Genomic DNA, 18,282 nt, shown 5'->3' on the forward strand with positions numbered 1-18,282 from the left:
GTCATTCTTCCACACCAAATCTACCATAACAGACTGATTTCAACTCAAGACAAACACCACCAAACTTCCCTATAGAAGGGGAGGAAATAAAGTTAAACAACATACCCAATTGTTTACTCAAGGTTCTCAAACACACTGACTAAGGCTTTAATTTTGAGAGAAACACCAAATTAGGGCTGTGATTTTTGATAAGAAGTTTGAGCTCTTTTCTTGTCACAGTTCGGCGTAAGCCGCGACAATACAAACTTAATGTTTTCATGGCGCTTCTGATGGCTGAATACGGCCAGCCATCACCACCTCAGCATCCACCAAATCCTACTTGAATTTCTTCTATTCATTCTCCAAGCAATCACTACAAGGGTCTTCTCCCATTTCTCTAATTTGAAGCTTATGCTTGTAAGCCAACAAAGGAGGGAATATAGACGAAGAACCAATCATTATTCCTTTGCCCTTCGGATCAACATGGGAAAGCTCAACTTGTATAAACAGGTATTGGTGCATTTCATCTGAGCCTCTTATGCACCCTTGCTGATTCATGACATAGGTTCCCATCTGGGCGAGGGGAGTGAAGGAAGGACCAGTTGATTTAGGTGGAATTTTAGCTGATACAAAGTTGTGAACCGAAGGAGCAAAAGTAGGAGTAGGTATCTCTATAGTTAATTCAGTGCTTTTGATTGCAGATAGAGGATAGTCTAAAACCGTAAGCTCAATGTCTTCAACTTGAGGTGAGTCCTTGGTGTTGTTATCTGCATTTTCCTCACCCAAAAGGTGGTCTGATGTTATGAAATGGCTTGTCTGGATTACCCTCTTGATACCTTGGGATATTGACACCAAAGGACATGGGCCACTAACAGGAAACTATGAAGCATATCTATTTTTTGCCTAGTATATTTTTAGCAGGAGCAATCCCCCCACACCTTTGAAAAAAAATCCAAGAGGATCCATGAGGATATCCTTTTTATGTAACATCTAGGGAAGATTAGAGATGTGAACCCACATCATTGCTATTGAGAAGGGGCAAGGTGGGGTGGAATAGGGTGGTTCCAGGGTTGCATTTGGACAAGATGATTCTTATAAATCCACAACTGGAAAAAAAAAATAATAACATTCATGTCTTGGGCATTTGTGAGCTTAACAATGAATCGATTAGAAGCTCCATCTACTAAGTGTAGAAGGTCAACTTTCATGGAGTATTCGACTTCCAAGCCCTATTGATTATGAGTTGAAGATGAGATAATGTTGATATGAACTTCTTCAAGGACCCATCCAATAATGGTACATTTCAGATCACTACAAACATCTCCCAGCTTCTAGGCAGATATGGTTACAAATTCAATTCAATGGGTGAACAGGAAGTAATCCTGGTACCTTTCAGATCACTACAAACATCTCCCAGCTTCTAGGCAGATATGGTTACAAATTCAATTCAATGGGTGAACAGGAAGTAATCCGCATCCTAATAGTAATCGGACGGATTCAAATATCCTAAAAGGATATGAATGCGAATTCAGGAATAGATTTCAGTTATCATTTACATTGTTAGTCAAAAGGAATAGAATCAGAAGAAGAAAGGGCTGGTTTAGAAAAGCAATTAACCCAACCTCCACAAGAAATTGAAACTGAGTGACACAAACCCCCACAAGAAACAAGTACTAAGGGGGGTACTCTTAAGGGATGATGGATACTTCCCCGAACACCAGGGATATATATAGAAGAAAGAGAAGAAACCCCACTGGGATTGCAGAGAACCTGAAAAAATCTACTGTCACCAACCAAAATGCCCAACTGAAAGAGCAAGAACAATTCAAACTCTGCCGGTTCCTTTCAGATTCGAAAAAGGGAAGATCAAAGATCTCCATGCAGACTAAGAAGAGGGTCTTCAAAAGACTGAGAAGTAGACTGAAACACACCACTTCATTAACAGGGTGACTGAGGGTCTCGAGACAAGGTGCATGAAAGAAACAACTCAAACATCCCAAGATAACAAAGGCATAGGCTGAAACATTAGGCTGGAAGCACCATGAGTCCAGAAATCAAAGTCCTGATTTCAATAAGGATAAGCAAATGCTAACTGATAGCCTAACTCCCAAAGGGCCATAGGATAAAAGGAACAATTATTTCTAGGCAGCAGGTGGTCTAAGAAACCTTTTACCCACAAAAGAAAAGGGTAGTCTAAGAGACTATATTTACAAGAGAAAAATTAATGAGAAAAATAAATGTGTTGCACTTCAATTTAAGTAATATCCCAATACATCTTTTCTTCTAAATTCTTCCTCACAAAATAACCCAAATAAATTTAGCATATCTTCTGCGCTCTTCTCTCTGCAAACGAGTAAACAGGATACAGGTAAGAGCTGTGGATAGAAGCCTGTTATGCAAACCATAAGATTCCAAATATTTTCCGTGAAGGAAAAAAGTTGGTTAGAACAATCTCTGCTGTCAGCTGCACATGGTCACCAGATCTGAATTTGATTTCAGTTTGATGATGTTGAATTCATCCATTGTTCTCTGCTCGTCATTGATGTTGGCTTGCTTTCAGTGTTGTCCCCATTGAAAGTGTTCGAATCCGCACTTGAGATACTGGTCCAATGTTGACGACATCCACTGATTTGGGTTGGAAAACACAAATTCATCAATGAAACTAGAAGGTTCAATCAATAAGACAATGAGTGAGAGGTGTGGAAGACAGCAATTTTTACATGACACAGCTGCACAAAATTGCTGTTCCTCTCATTAAATCCTAATGAAAATGGAAGGACTTTGAAGACAAATAGGGTGGAAAAATTGACATGCCACCTCATCTGACAAATTTAGTTTTTAATGGGTAAATTGTCGAATACTTTGCAACCCCAAGTAACCAAACAATCAGGTTTTGTGGTACTCTATGCAAAAGTATCAGCTTCACCCACACTTTCTTCCTACCCTATTTTTCACTTCCAAACAAACAGTCACTAAATATCTAAAAGTAGGAGCTATAAATTGCTAAGTGCACCAATCCATCCATCCATGGTGAAAGGATCTTCCTACCTTCACTGTTCAGAGGTATATGGAGGTCAATCATGACCATGCATTTCTTTCACATGGGTAACAGAAGTTCTCAACCGTGTTCCACAAAAAGTTGAAGCCACAGCATACAACTACGGTGGTGACTGGTGAAGGTCCCCCCATATACCAGGGTATATGTTCAATGGAAAAAGCAACTAGCTGGACCCAGTACTCAGTTATCTGCCATAGTTAACAGCAGGCAGCACCATGAGGGAACATTAGAATAGAATGTCCTAGAGGACAACACAAGTTGAGATCACCAAGGTCAAGTAAATTCATAAACTGACACTGAAGTCTGGTCAGAGAACCTAATAAAAATGCATGGGCAACAGAGAATAGCAGGGATAGGGGTATATTGTAAAAAGCATTAAAGAAAAGCAGGGGTGGTGTTAAGTACAGCTGGCCTTGTTCTTGCCTGACCTAAATGTTAAGCAATGCAACTGAGTAAAGCATTTAATATTTTCCAAATAAATCTTAAAACCAGAGCAAACTTTGCTTTTTTTGAGTCCATCAATGCAACTGAGTAATGCATCTAATGTTCTACAAATAAAGCTTAACAAATCAAAGCATGTTTCTGCTTTTTCTGAGTCCATCAAAGGATTTCATCCAGATAAGCAATATTTGTTGTCCATCAATTCACAGGGGAAAACAATGAAACAGGAACAAGTTCTTGTTACCTTATAACAAATTTGATTTACAAGATTTTAAGCTTTGCCTCTTCAGCAGTAGGTGCTCTGGTAGGAAGTTTGGAATAATTAATGCCAATCCCAAACATAGGAACACTAAGATTGCAACCCACCAAGCCTTGTGAGGAATCCCAAGTAATAATTCGTCGCAAACTGTGAAGATAGCAAATGATTAGCATACTCCCATGACATTAAAAGGATACAAAAGAAACAAGCAAAACGAAAGACAGAAGGCAAAAGCAGAGACATAAATGTTATTGGTATGCAGAAACTGACCAGTTTAAAAATGTTCAAACAAACTGTAATTTGATTACATCTGGGAACCTATGTTGAGGCACCTTCGAATGGCTATCATTTTCCAATAAACGAGGCACATTTTTGTATCAAAAGAAGAATCAAAGCCATGCTCAATATATGATGAGGAGAACCCACATCTGTCTGATGTTTGAATTTAGAGGGGTCGAAGGGAAATTCATGGTGAAACTGTTCCTTAATCCTTAGTCAAACCAATGACCACTAGGTCACAATGGAACGACCTTACCATTGCACTGAAGTCTCGTCTGTTGAAGACACATTTACATTGAAAAAAAAACAACTCTAGTCTACAGTATGATCCTTCCTCAACCTGGAAGCTGTGAGTCTTCATGCACTCAACACACCCTTCTTTTTATTTCAAACGAAGGGGGGGGGGCTGATGAAACCAAAATTCTAGGGTTTACATTGTAATGATGTTGCCCTAGATTTAGGTTCTCTTCAGCATCCTCTTCATTAGAATCAGCAGTCAATTAAGGTTTAGCATAGCCTTCAGTCAAAGGGAATGTTTAAATTGTGGGGTTCTAGGGTTAGGTTCAGCTAGGGTTTTGGGGATTTAGGGGATACGGAGTTCCTTCGTGATATGTCTTGTGAAGGTTAGGTTAATGATCAAATGGTTAGTATCCTAAGAATACATAACTCATCCAAGGGGAAATCCCTTGAGATAGGAAATTGAGGTCTAAAGGTGCCAGAATGGGTTGAAACCTGGAGGGAATGTAGGCAATAATATGGCAATATGAATCTCCAATTATTTTATTATTATTATTATTTTTTTCTTTTTTCTTTTTTCTTTTTTTTTTTTTTTTGGGGGGGGGGGGGGGGGGGGGAGGGGTTTGGTTTGGATGGCTAACTTAAAAGATATGACAGATCTTGTTTTCAGGGTCTTGGTAAGTACCAAATCTCAAGAAAATAATTATGTTTTGAAATTTGGTCATAATGGGGTCAAATTGGGATCTAAGGTCACTACTCACTAATGGGATGAAGCTCCTAAAGTTTAGGACATATTAACGGTCAGATTGTGAAATGTGGGTCTTCAGAAAATTCAAGAAATTCATGAAAATAAAAAAGGGTGCAACACATGAGGGAAAAAGAGGGAAGGCTAGGAATGGGGTTAGGGTGTTGTTTAATACTTGAAGATGGAATAGGACTGCTGGAATTGAAGAACATTGGCTACACTTGAAGAAGGTACACTCTCAAATCCTCCGTGGCACTCACAGGGAAGGAAGCCCACGACTTTATTTGTCCCCAAACTCTCAATTTTCTATTAAACTCAACTTGTTTCATAACAAAGAATGCAGGCTTTAATTATAGCCTCTAAAAAGAAACCATAAAGGACTCTAAAGTAGAAAAACTAATTAGAACTCTAACTGGTTAACCAATTCTAACTCTAGATACTGGTTGACTAAGACTTTAACTTGCACAAGGAACCTTCATAACTTACCCTAGAGGATTCCAATCCAAATTTGAGTAGATAGACTGCTACTAAAAAATAGAATCAAAGTGGAGTCAAATTAGGGGATCCCTACACATCCAGGAATCACACCTAGACCAGGACTCTGCAATAATTTACAAAATACTGATCCAGATGAGAAAATAAAATAGATCTAGTCCAAATAACAAACTGGACTTAATAAGACCCAGAACTAGGACACAACGAAATTGACAAAACAATCAAAATGCCCCTATACTTGGAAGAAATAACTGGGGTTGCTGGTAGGGACACAGAGTGCTGGTAAACCCCTCGGACCCTCACTTGCTTTTCCTGGATTTAGTTTACATCGAGAAAGGAGGGGGGGGGGGAGAAGAAAAATACTTTCCTCCAACTAACAATGAAGGGAGAGAATAGGTTGCTTTCCGTCTCTCTAAGTTTTGTATCTCATTCACTGTTACATTTTGCAGGTTTAAAGTGAGTACACCTAGTGTACCTTCACCACATTGTCCCATATTGGGCAATACAAATGGTTTTTTGTGGAAAAAAAAATAGTCTTGGTATCCCTGTGTTGAAAACATGGACTAAGGTTTCCTAATTAGAATATGATTATGTTTCCTCATAAGTCTAGAGTTTTATTTATATATTTCCTTTTCCTACTTAGTATAGGACTTAACTAGGTTGTAACTATAAATACCCTATTAGGGTCTTGTGAATAACTTATTTTCAGAGGAACAATTCCTCACATTACAACATGGTATTAGAGCAAGGTTTTGTTTTCATCTTACAGAGGTGCTGTAAAAAATTTTGAAGTCGCTATTCACGTGTTTGTTTTCTTTTCGGGTATCCTGAACTGTATATTGGGTGATTAAGTGCATATCTAGGAAAATTTTGTCTAAGGAGTCTGGTATTTAAGCGGACCGGTTGTGTCCCTCCGGTCTTTCCTGGAAATTTCCTGGTGTACTTTGATTCAACAATATACCAATTGGAGGTAACCTGAGAGATACTTTTCACGTGAATTAGTGGGAGTAATTTTGAAAATATTTCAGGGACTTTTTCGTATTTCTGAAAAAGTTTAGGGATTTTTTTGCAATTTGCAACAATTTTAGGGGACTTTTTTGTAAATTTTGAAAAAGTTCGGGGACTTTTTTAATTTCTCCTTGCAATTATGGCTGATCCCATATCTCCTTTATCTGGTACATCTAAAGAGTCTCCCATGTCTTTCATTCATAAGGATCATGAGTTTTCTCTGCTTCAGATAACCACTGTGAAACTTAATGGGACAAATTATCTTAGATGGTCTCATTCAGTTTCCCTAAGCTGTTGGTGCTTGTGATCTTACTAGTCATCTTGATGGGACTTCTACAAAACCTTCCACACCTAGTCTGCAACTTTCCAAGTGATATACAAATGAATGCTTAGTCATGGGTTTTCTCATCAACTCCATCGAATCTAGCATAGCAGAGAGTTATCTCCTCCTTCCTGATGTGGCAACTATTTGGAAAGTTACTAAAGATACATACTCCAAAGTTGGCAATGATGCACAGTGCTTTGAAATTAGACGGAAAATCAATCAGTTACAGCAGAAGGACCTTCCTCTTTCTCAGTACTATAACACTCCTCGGGGATATTACCAGACTTTAGATTTCTATGGGAAGTTTACAAATGCTGAAGATGCTATCTTCTATCAACAATGGGAAGATAAGCAAAGAGTTTATGATTTTTTGGCAGGATTGAATATAGAATTTGATCAAATTCGTGCACAGATCATTTCGAGAGAGACTTTCCCTTCTTTAGCTCAAGCCTATGCCATGGTAGATACCGAGAACAGTCGAAGGACAGCTATGATACACACTCAAACATCTGATAGATCTGCATTGGTGGCTGGTTATGGCAATAATAAATCTAGTTCTGATAATTTTTGTCCTCCTAGTAAAGTGCGAGTATTGTGGAAAAGAGCGTCATACAAAGGACAAGTGTTGGAAGTTGCATGAACGTCCAACAAATTCCCGTGGAGGAGGTAGAAATGGAATCAAGGGCAGCAATCAAACATCTGCAAATCAAGCCAGTTCTGACACCTTGAGTATTCCAACACCTCTTTCCTCAGATGAGCTCCAATACCTTCGCCAATTGATGTCCAGACTTGACTTATCTTCTCCAGCACAGACTTTTAGCACGATTATAGCCTCTGTCATTGATCCCTCTGTTGATCCACAAATCCCCACAGGTATTTTTGGTTGTCACAATGTCAATTTGACTTATCCCTCCTGGGTAATCGACTCTGGGGCAACCGACCATATGACAGGCTCATCTACTTTGTTTCATCCTTATTCATCTGTCCCTATTGCTCAAGATGTTCGAACGGCTGATGGGTCTCTCTCCCTATCTCTTGGGAAAGGATCTATTATCTATTCGCCTTCTTTTACCTTATCTAATGTCATGCATGTTCCTAAGTTTTCGGCTAATCTTTTATCTATTAGTAGCCTTACTCGTGATATGAACTGCAAAATAACTTTCTTTCCTTCTCATTGTCTGTTTCAGGACCTGGAAACAGGGCTAACGATTAGCAGTGGTAGACAAGAAAGGGGGCTCTACTTAATGGATGGGTCCTCATTAGCTCTTTCTACGGTCTCTAGTTCCACCTCTCCTGCACTTTTTACCTTATTACAGTGGCATAGTCGTCTTAGCCATGTTCCTTTACCTCTTTTGTCCTAATTATTTCCTTATCTGATTAAAAGGTGCAATTTAAATGATTTTTATTTTGAGGCATGTATTTTGGCCAAACAGCCCAGGCATGTGTACCCTATTTCAGATAATCGTAGTAAAATTCATTTTTCAGCCATTCACTCTTATGTGTGGGGTCCTTCTCGAACCGTGTCTGTATCTGGTCATAGATGGTTTGTTACCTTTATCAACTATTGTACTAAGACCATATGGGTTTACTTACTTCACCAAAAAAGTGACGTTTTCTCTTGCTTTCAAAATTTTCATAATATGATCAGGACTCAGTTTGGGGCGACAGTCAAAATCCTTCGTACGAATAACGGAACTGAGTACTTGGGTGGCGCATTCCCTTCCTACTTAGCAAGCCATGGCATCATACACCAAACTAGTTGCGTCGACACTCCACCTCAAAATGGGGTTGCCGAATGCAAGAATAGACATCTACTTGAGGTAGCACGTTCCATCATGTTTTCTATGCATGTGCCTCTTCGATTTTGGGGTGAAGCCGTTCTTACTACAAAATATCTAATTAACCGAATGCCTTCCCGAGTCTTAGACCAACGATGTCCCCTTGAGGTTCTTTTAGGTACAGCAGTCTTTACAGTCTCACCTAAGGTTTTTGGATGTGTTGCCTTTGTCCGGAACCACCATGTTCATGGAAAGTTAGATCCTCGTGGGTTAAAATGCATTTTCTTAGGTTATCCTCCTACACAGAAGGGGTATAAGTGTTATCATCCTAGTTCTCGTCGTTTTTTCGTCTCTATGAATGTTGTGTTCCAGGAACAAATTCCCTTTTTTTCCCTACACCTCTTTAGGGGGAGAGTTTTAGTGAAGAGGTTCCAATGTTTATTCCTCCTTTCAATACTTCTCCTGAGATTCCTACAGATGATCCTCCTTTGGAAGATGGAATGACCGGAGAGGAATAGCTGGTGGATGATATACAGGGGGAGACTAGACCTCTGAAGACCTATAAAAAGAAACAACAAGTGACCCCTTCTGAACCAAACCAGTCAAAAGCTTTGGTTCTTGGCCCTGAACAATCCGTTCCTCCCGGTGAGTCTGTCTTTGAACCTTCTTCTAATCCTACTTTAGACTTACCAATTGCATTAAGAAAGCAGCCTTGAACTTGCACCAAACATCCTATTTTCAATTATGTTCCATATCAGTCTCTATCTCCAGAATTTCAAAGTTTTATTTCCTCTTTGTCCTCTACTTCTATTCCTAACACTTGGCAGGAGGCATTATCTCACTCAAACTGGAAAGAAGCTATGGATGAGGAAATGCAAGCTCTGGAAAAAAACAAAATGTGGGACTTGGTGACTTTGCCCATAGGAAAGCAGACTGTTGGGTACAAATGGGTGTTTGTGATCAAGTACAAAGTAGATGGGACTATTGAAAGGTACAAGGCAAAATTGTTGGCCAAGGGTTTCACTCAGACTTATGGCGTTGACTACCAGGAGACATTTGCCCCTGTTGCCAAGATGAACATAGTTCCTACTATTATTTCATGTGCAATTAATAAAGGGTGGAGTTTACAACAATTAGATGTGAAGAATGCATTTTTGCATGGAGAACTCCAAGAAGAGGTATATATGGATATACCACCCGGGTATTTTACTACAGAGGCTTATAGGAAAGTGTGCAAGTTAAAGAGCGCTGTATATGGGCTAAAGCAATCTCCAAGAGCGTGGTTTGGAAGGTTCCATAAGGCAATGATATCTAATGGCTATAAGCAGAACAATGCAGACCACACTTTGTTTATTAAAAGAGATGGTTGCCACACTACTATACTTTTAGTATATGTGGATGATATTGTGATCACAAGCAGTAGTGAGAATGAGATTTCAGCATTAAAGACTTTTTTGGGAACTGAATTTGAGATCAAAGATATGGGAAAACTAAGATATTTGCTAGCTTTAGAGTTGGCATATTCTACTAGTGGTGTATCTCTATCCCAAAGGAAGTATACATTGGATCTTCTTGAGGAAACTGGAATGCTAGGATGTAAGCCTGGTGAAACTCCTATTGAGCCTAACCTACACTTGAATGCAAAGGAAGGAGAACCAGTTGACAAGATAAGGTATAAAAAATTAATGGGAAAGTTGATCTATCTATCTCACACTAGACCTGACATCACATTTGCAGTTAGTCTTGTTAGCCAGTATATCGGATCTTGAGATACTTGAAGACTACTCCAGGAAAAGGAATTTTAATTTCAGCTCATGGACATTTGAAGATTGAGGCATATACAGATGCAGATTGGGCAGGATGTCCAGATGATAAGAGGTCTACCTCTGGGTATTGTGTATATGTGGGAGGTAACCTTGTGACTTGGAGAAGCAAGAAACAAGCTGTAGTTGCGCGGTCCAGTGCCGATGCCGAGTTTAGGGCGATTGCTCAAGGCATTTGTGAGGTACTATGGTCTAAAGGGCTACTTCAAGAGGTTGGGACAGATTTGGAAGTTCTTATACAGTTATACTCAGATAGTAAGTCAGCAATCAGCATAGCTCATAACCCAGTACAGCATGATAGGACTAAGCATGTGGAGATTGACAGACATTTCATCAAAGAGAAGCTTAAGGCTGGGCTGATCCATATCACCTTTGTTACTTCAAACGAGCAACAGGCTGATCTGCTCACAAAGAGCTTGAGCACGAAGATATTCAATTACATTATGAGCAAATTAGGCATGATAAATATCTATGCTCAAACTTGAGGGGGAGTGTTGAAAACATGGACTGAGGTTTCCTAATTAGAATAGGATTATGTTTCCTCATAAGCCTAGAGTTTTATTTTTATATTTCCTTTTCCTACTTAGTATAGGACTTAACTAGGTTGTAACTATAAATACCCTATTGGGGTCTTGTAAATAACTTATTTTTAGAGGAGCAATTCCTCACATTACAACACCATGTATACTGATACACCAGCCAATATAGTATAATACATACACATAATTAAATCTAGGGATTAAATGGATAACAGAAACCCAATTACAAGTTTGAGTTCATATTTGTTTAGAAGAATCCAAATCTGTTCAAAACTAATTGAATACTTGTGCAGGAGAATCAAATAATAATTCAAGAAAATATTTGTCTTGAAATCAGACGGTTATAATGGGGTCAAACTGAGACTATGGTTGTGGAGATGATGTGCCTAAAGTGTGGGATAGACCTAAAGGTCAGATTGGTATGAGATCTGATCTTGAACTTTGTGTCTTGGGAACTCCAAAAATTCAAGAAAATTCAAGGGAGAAAAAATGTAATGGGAAAGCAGAATGGAGTATAGGCTCCTAAATACTTGGATGGAGCCTTGAGGATGGAATACTCAGATGGATAATGAAGGTTGAACTTTGATGTTCAACCAATTGCAGTTGTCTAGGCTCGACTTCACCTAGAACCTTCCTAGGGTTCAGATCTTCAAACTAATTGACAGAACCAGAAATCCTAATGCTTGGATCATCAAACTAATTGTCATAACCAAAACAAACACCCAAAGTGCTTGACAGGAAGCTTACTTTCATTCAATATTCAAATCTCATCCCTAATCTACTTGATGGGGGTTATTTATAGCCTTAAATACGAATTCCTACTGAAACTAGGACTTAGAAGCTGATTTAAACTAGGAGAGAAAAAACTGACTGACTTCGACTTTCAGAATCCTCTATAAAGCATTAGGAAAAGATTATTCTACCCTTAAAACTCAAGTTGGGCAGAATTTACAGAATTAGGCCAATTAAACTGATAAACTATTATTCACCCAAAAATAAAAAAATAAAAGAAAGAAAAACTCTAATCTAGTTTCATACTTGATCTAGATGCTAAACTTCTGGGCCATAGAGTAGGCTATTACCACACAAGCGTATTAAACAAAGCCCAGCACCTATATCTATTGACCCTGTGTTGACTTCAAAGAAAAGTAGGACAGTGGATCTGATCAAACCCTCATCAATATAGCAATAAAACTACCAATAGATAGTCAAAAGATTCATATTCGATCCACTTTCATATCCATTTAGGAGAGCCTGTATTAAAATAAACTAGTACCAGGATACTGTTCAAATGCGTCCAAAATCCTATAAGATATTATCCAAATCCAATGAATATAATTAGATACGAGTATGGTAATATCACTATACAAGTCAAATCAGTTGATTATACCTACTTTAAACTCTGATGATGACCACGTAAGATGCAAAACTACAGAATTTGGAGGCCAATAAAAAAAATCCTCAAGAATGATTCAGCTACAACAAGACCTATACAATGAAAATACATGGGTTGACTTGCATAGGTTAAAAATGCCCTTCAGGAGATGTGGGCTAGTGATGACCTTCTAACCTTTAGCAGCTCAAGTGGGTGGAAGGACCAATCACAGCACAAAGACCAGATGGTGGAACTTAAACCCGGCTCTTGACCAATTGCATCCAATAACAAGGGTATGTGGGGTTGAAGGGAAGCATAAATGCATCTATCATAGCACTTTGTTGAGTAATCACAAATAAGTTTGTTTAAATAAACTGCTATGAATTTATATGGCAAACATTTGAAAAACACTGGTGGGATTAACGGGAAGCACTCCTTGCCCAGTGGTGTTAGTACTGAAGTCAACGTGAGCGTAAGATATATGCAGATAACATTGAAATAAGACATTCTTACCAATATTAAAAATGGCAAATTGTCTCTCTTGTGCATGTGGCAAAGCTACAATCCCAGCAGACTCCACGGTTACAAGGACATACATTCCAGCCTGAACATTAATCAGTATCAAAAGCTTCTGATAACACGGAAAGCAAATTCATCTCAACACATAACATACATTAATCAAACCTTATAAGTATCCAAGTCAAGAGACTCAGCCTTAAAAATCAGTTTCTCAGTATTGAGTAGTCTCCTGTTCAATTTGAACTCATCATCAGACTGCCCTCTCTTCAGTTGAATAGAGAAGCTTGCAGGTATCTGTAATTCATTAAATTAGGGTAAAGTTTCAAAATGAGCATCAAAGAGATGAAAAAAATGGAAAATAAAATTATATACATACAGAAGCTGGATATGATATCTTCACTTCGTACCAGCTGGATGGTTTGAGCCCACTTAAAAGGTAAAGGCGTGAACCCATTTGTAAGGGTAATGTTTCCTGCTGTAGTTCTTTCCCAACAAACAAAGTTTTGCTTTCTATCCTACGAAATCATAAGGAAAAGGATTCTTTTCAGTTTTTAACTATATAAATTAAAGAGAGCCACCATTGGAGAATTAAAATTCCAAGGTGATGTGAAGATGTAGAATGCTGGATTCAAGAATACTAACCTTCTGTCGACAATGGTAGGTACACAATTGGCAATGGAACAGAGAAAGTGAAGCAGGAAGATCACACTAAAAATGAAAGCACAAGCCATTGTAGAAGGTGAAGGAGTTCAGAAAAACAACTCTCTAGCCTGTCTTGCTGTCATAAACCCAGCTCATTGATAACATCTTGCATCTCAATCAACTACATGCTCTGTGTATCACTCTCTGCACAATACGAATGTCTCCAATTTTAGTTCTGAAATTTTGTTTATGCAAGAAAACCCTAAAAAAGAAGAGAATTTACTTTCACCAAAATATGGGTGCTAATTGAGGGCAATGTGGACAATCTCTACAGGGATGACTGAATGATTTCCAGAACAGGTTTTCTAATGTAAATTTAGAAAACTTAGAAACAAAAATGTAAAATAAAACTCATATTTATGCTCATACCCCCCCCCCCTCCCCCAATCCTGATTCTGGCCATTGGACTGTCAAGAAACATGTGGCACCCTCCCAGCGTTGCACAGACAATATCTGCAAAGGTGCGAACAAAATTCTGTAATGGTAGACCAGACAGCAACATGAAAAAGTGATGTAAGCAGGCTGCCTCCCCACCCAACCACCCAAAACCCAGCGAAAACTGGCCCAAAGGGCTTGCTAGTGTCTGATGGCCCCATTAGCAACCCAGAGAAATTCGGCCAACACCAGGGGTATTTTGGAAATTTTGAAAATTTCATGTGTCCTAGGACTGGGCCCCATTGGGTATAGGATGTTGTCCGGACCTTGGATATAATTTTAAATTATTTTTTCTAATTAGTATTTTCCCATTTATTTAAGAGTTCTACCCTAGGTGAGATTCCCAGAGATGTAGGGCTCCTGCAAGTTGAGTACATTTTAACATCCTTACATTTGGGACTCCATATTTACTCTTAGAATTTGGACTGGAGTCCTCTAGTGTTAGATATTGAGTTTTCTTGTGAGTCAAAGTCTTTGTCAAGTAGAAGTTGAGTCAACAGTGGTTAGCCAGTTACGTTTTAATTGGTTTCCCAAGTTAGAGTCCTTTTTGATTTCTTTAGTTGTGGCTATAAATAAAGCCAGCCCTCATGTAACAAAGCAGCTTGGATATTGAATTGAAAATCAAAATTGGAGTTGTGGGATGAAGGCCCCCAACCCAGGTTGAGGGAAGCGTGCTTTTGTGTAATTTTGCCACTTATCATCTTCTCCAAGCTCATTGCAGCCTACTTACAATCAAATTCCAGCAACCATCAAGAGATACTTCAAACCCAGCCAAGTAAGTAGAACCCCAACCCCCAAATCTTCCCTACTCCCCTCCCAAACCCTAGTGCAAGGCCTGAAATCCCTCCCCATAGCTAGCAGCAGCAAAAGCAGCCCTCCCAACTGAAACCCTAGCATCCTCTTCCCACTTCATCCCATCCCCCTCTTCTTTCCTTATTCTTTTTCCTTTTCTTGAACCTCTGGCAGTTTAAGAACCCAATAAAGAATAAAGAAAGAAAGGAAGAAAGAAGAAAGAAAGGAAGAAAGAAGAAAGAAAGAAAATAAATAAAAGAAAGGAAGAAAGAACAAAGAAAAGAAGGAAGAATGATCAAGATTCAACCAAGAACCTTTCACCCCTTGCTGCAAGACCCTACAACCCTCCCAAGAACCTTTCACCACTTCACCTAACTCATCCATAACCAAGATACGATTTTCGCTAACCCATCCAAATCTTAGCTCAGCTAAATTTCTCCAAATTTCTTTACCAAAACCATCCCATCCTAGGTTTGTTAAAACCTTAATTTTACCTAATTTTCCAAAATCTCTTTCTTTCTTAATTAACCCAACACATCTAGATTTTATTAACCAAACCTTCACCAATCATTCCCCAATTCCATCCTATTGTGTTCAATTGTTAAAAACCTATCTTACCCTAAACCACCGATGTTAATTCCCTGCCCTCCCATAACTATCCCATCGAGGAAGGTTGAGCACATATTACCCTCTAACCATTCCTATATTAGTTTTTCTTTGCTGGTTCACAAGGAGAGTATCCTAGAGCGACTAAATTTTAGGGTTTTATGTCAAATCTCAAAACCCTAGAATCTAGGTTACATCAAAAGTGTAAAAGGGTGAAAGGGATTTTTCATTTGCAGCCATGCAGAGGTTGTCTCTGCAACCCTCAAATGTTGACATGTGTCATTGGTTAATCTAACAATTGGACAGGAGAATAGTTTCATAAATTTGCATCATATACATAGAAGTTTTTAATTTTACAACTTCAACCCCTTCAACTTATCTGTAAAATCGCATAACCTGTTTTAATTTTACACAACAGATTTGGGGAAAACTTTGACTGCAACCCTAACCATAGATTTGCAATAGACAAGGTGAGCCTCCTTCTTCGGCTATGATGGGTTCCATCTTGGGGTCGTCAGCAGCACTTGGTGCAAGCACGATTTGGGTCCTGCTCCACTCGGTTAGTTCGATTATGTTTACTTGCTTAATGCTTTTGAAATTCGTTCTTCAATCTCATATAAGACCCTTCACAATCATCACCCAAAAGTATGAGTATGCACTATGCAGACTTTAATGCACGACTTCTGATGACCTATTTGCTGATTTCAGTTAGCTCATTCTGTTTTGTCTTCCATTTCGAGGACAAGTTTTGCTTCATACAACTGAATCATGCTTGATTCTGTCTTTGATTACATTTTTTCCCATTTGCTTTGAAGACACTTAGGTAATGTCCCCCCCCCCCAACTACTGCAAGTTACAATACTCTATTTGGTCGCAATAAATTCAGATAAAGGCAACAAATCCTGAATGTTTAGGCCTGATTAAGTCTAATTTCAAAGTCCCATTGGAATATGTGGTGTTATGGTATACTAAAACATTTGCATCTCTTTATCATGCAGATGTTTTGATGGTTCATTTCACTAATTAATTAAGTTTGTGATGATAAACAATTATGTATTCCACAACAGCAGAAAAAGTATCACTCAGTGGTTATCTACATATAAACAACAAATTCACAAAATATTGAGTATTACTTCACCTGCAGAATATCTCCATTATCAAGATTTTCTATAGTTCTGTTCTTCTTCCCATATGGGTAAGAACACATATCAATGATAACCCTATGCTAGTCATAGAGATTCACAATTCATATTCATAGAGAATAAGTACTAATGTGTATTGCTTTTAAGTTCTAACATATCAACAAAAAATGGAACCCAGTAAATTAACAAATCCATTAAAAGAGTATAATGCCAAACCAAAATTGGGATCTCCAGCTAAAAACTAAAATAAAACAGTCCATGTAAGTCTCTACAATGAACTTAATTTTAACAAAGATAATAAAAACATAAACCAAACCATTTAGAGATACTGTTTTTAACTTGAGACCCCCCAAAAGAATTATAACACAAAGGCTAAATTTGCTTGAAATTCAACAACCATAAGAAAGAAAAGAGAGATTTTGTCTATAACCATAAATCCCACAGTCATTCCTTTGGTCTCAAACAGGAGGCACTGGGGACCTGAAACCTTAATCAATGCTTGGTATTTATTTATTTATCTTTTCTCTCTCTTTCTCTAATGGAAGCTTGTAAAGGGTTGCAATTTAAGACTTGGAATTTTTGTACACAACCAATGATGATCCCTTGTCCTCCCCAAAACAAAAGTCATTTGCCCAATTTGGAAGTACATATTAGTATAAAATTTGTGGCCTTTAACCCCTATTCAGCCTTTTGGCCCTCCCAACATTTCAACTTTTCCCTCATATTTTCCTGGCCATAAACAACAATGACACCCAAAGTGCAAGATTAATTTTGGTCCCAGGGCAGACACACCACGTTAACAGTATGGAATTCCCATCAGAGAGTAAAGCCTGCATCCCCAAAGCAGCTTTGAGTTCCTACACGAAGATTCCATCAAAAAAGTTCCCCAAATTCCAAATAAATTGTGTTTGCCGAGGTTATCTCAACACTGACTTCAACCAGAACACACTGTTTTTCTGTTGAAGAAGGTGCAGCAGGTCCTCTAAAGTTGGCTTGGTTGAGTGATGATGGTCCTGGGATATTCTTTTACCAAACTGAAGTGACTTCTATTGATTGAATGTCGTCCAAAAACTTTAATTTTTTCCACTCCGGGTTTGGGGTGTTTTAAGAAGACAAGGTGTGGGGTTCAGATGAAGATCATCTTCTTCAGTTTGGGGTACCCACACATGGTTCATTGTTCTTTCATCCCACATGTTAAGCATCACTAATGATGATACAAAATACGTTAGAATTGGCATCGCATCAAATAATTTTGATTAACTAATTTGAATCTTCAATTGGAAATTAAAAACACTGCACTTATTTTACCCTGATTTCCATTTGAAAATTGAGTTAGACAAAACTTGTTTGTTATTCTCTAAGTTTCTAGAATAGACCAGAATGTATTCTGAGCAAAAGAAGAACAAGTAAGAAAATAATAATCATAATCGCAGGCATAGAAAAAGCATTTTCCCTTCTTAGTTTTTCCTAACTGAATGCAGCATACCTGAATCAACGATGGGCTTGTCGGAACTTAGAGCAAATCGCTGATGAGATCGGTGGTGATGGATCGTGAGCATAGACCTGCTGATTTGATCTATTGGAACGGAAGAAGATCGCAGGAGAGTAATCGAAGAACAAGAAGAGATACTGATCGATTTTCATATCTGGGTTTTTTTCTCACGCGAGGGACGACTTCGATTTTCACATCTGGGTTTGAAATGTAAATCTACAAAATTTATAAAGCAAATGGTAATATAAAAAAA

The 18,282-nt window shown here is 38.4% G+C and overlaps 1 protein-coding gene across 3 annotated transcripts; it reads right to left on the reverse strand.

Moving 5' to 3' along the window:
• Window positions 1-1,413: 1,413 nt before the first annotated feature.
• Window positions 1,414-18,217, reverse strand: LOC149011420 (uncharacterized). 3 transcript variants are annotated; one of them, XM_089161586.1, is made up of 7 exons: window positions 18,024-18,217; window positions 13,503-13,706; window positions 13,237-13,375; window positions 13,026-13,154; window positions 12,855-12,945; window positions 3,723-3,884; window positions 1,414-2,580 (listed from the first exon to the last, which is right to left on the reverse strand). In XM_089161586.1, exons 2-6 carry the CDS (start codon window positions 13,589-13,591, stop codon window positions 3,724-3,726), a joined length of 609 nt encoding a protein of 202 aa, XP_089017712.1. In that variant the 5' UTR covers window positions 13,592-13,706; window positions 18,024-18,217; the 3' UTR covers window positions 1,414-2,580; window position 3,723. The 3 variants fall into 3 exon arrangements, with proteins under 3 accessions (XP_089017712.1, XP_089017710.1, XP_089017711.1); XM_089161584.1 differs by having other exon boundaries at window positions 1,414-2,604; XM_089161585.1 differs by having other exon boundaries at window positions 1,414-2,641.
• Between the last annotated feature and the right edge of the window lie 65 nt (window positions 18,218-18,282).

The sequence above is a fragment of the Hakea prostrata genome, chromosome 7, assembly GCF_041222555.1.
Source record: "Hakea prostrata isolate BN-2017 chromosome 7, UWA_Hpros_2, whole genome shotgun sequence".
Classification (NCBI taxonomy): Eukaryota; Viridiplantae; Streptophyta; class Magnoliopsida; order Proteales; family Proteaceae; genus Hakea; species Hakea prostrata.

What these genes read in the sequence shown, in the direction of transcription:
- LOC149011420 (XM_089161586.1), bottom strand. Translation starts at nt 13,591, where the DNA reads ATGGCTTGTGCTTTCATTTTTAGTGTGATCTTCCTGCTTCACTTTCTC. An exon ending in AGATATCATATCCAGCTTCT is followed by an intron (nt 13,155 to 13,236) that starts GTATGTATATAA and finishes AATGAATTACAG; the next exon opens with ATACCTGCAAGCTTCTCTAT. An exon ending in ATTTGCCATTTTTAATATTG is followed by an intron (nt 3,885 to 12,854) that starts GTAAGAATGTCT and finishes CTATCTTCACAG; the next exon opens with TTTGCGACGAATTATTACTT.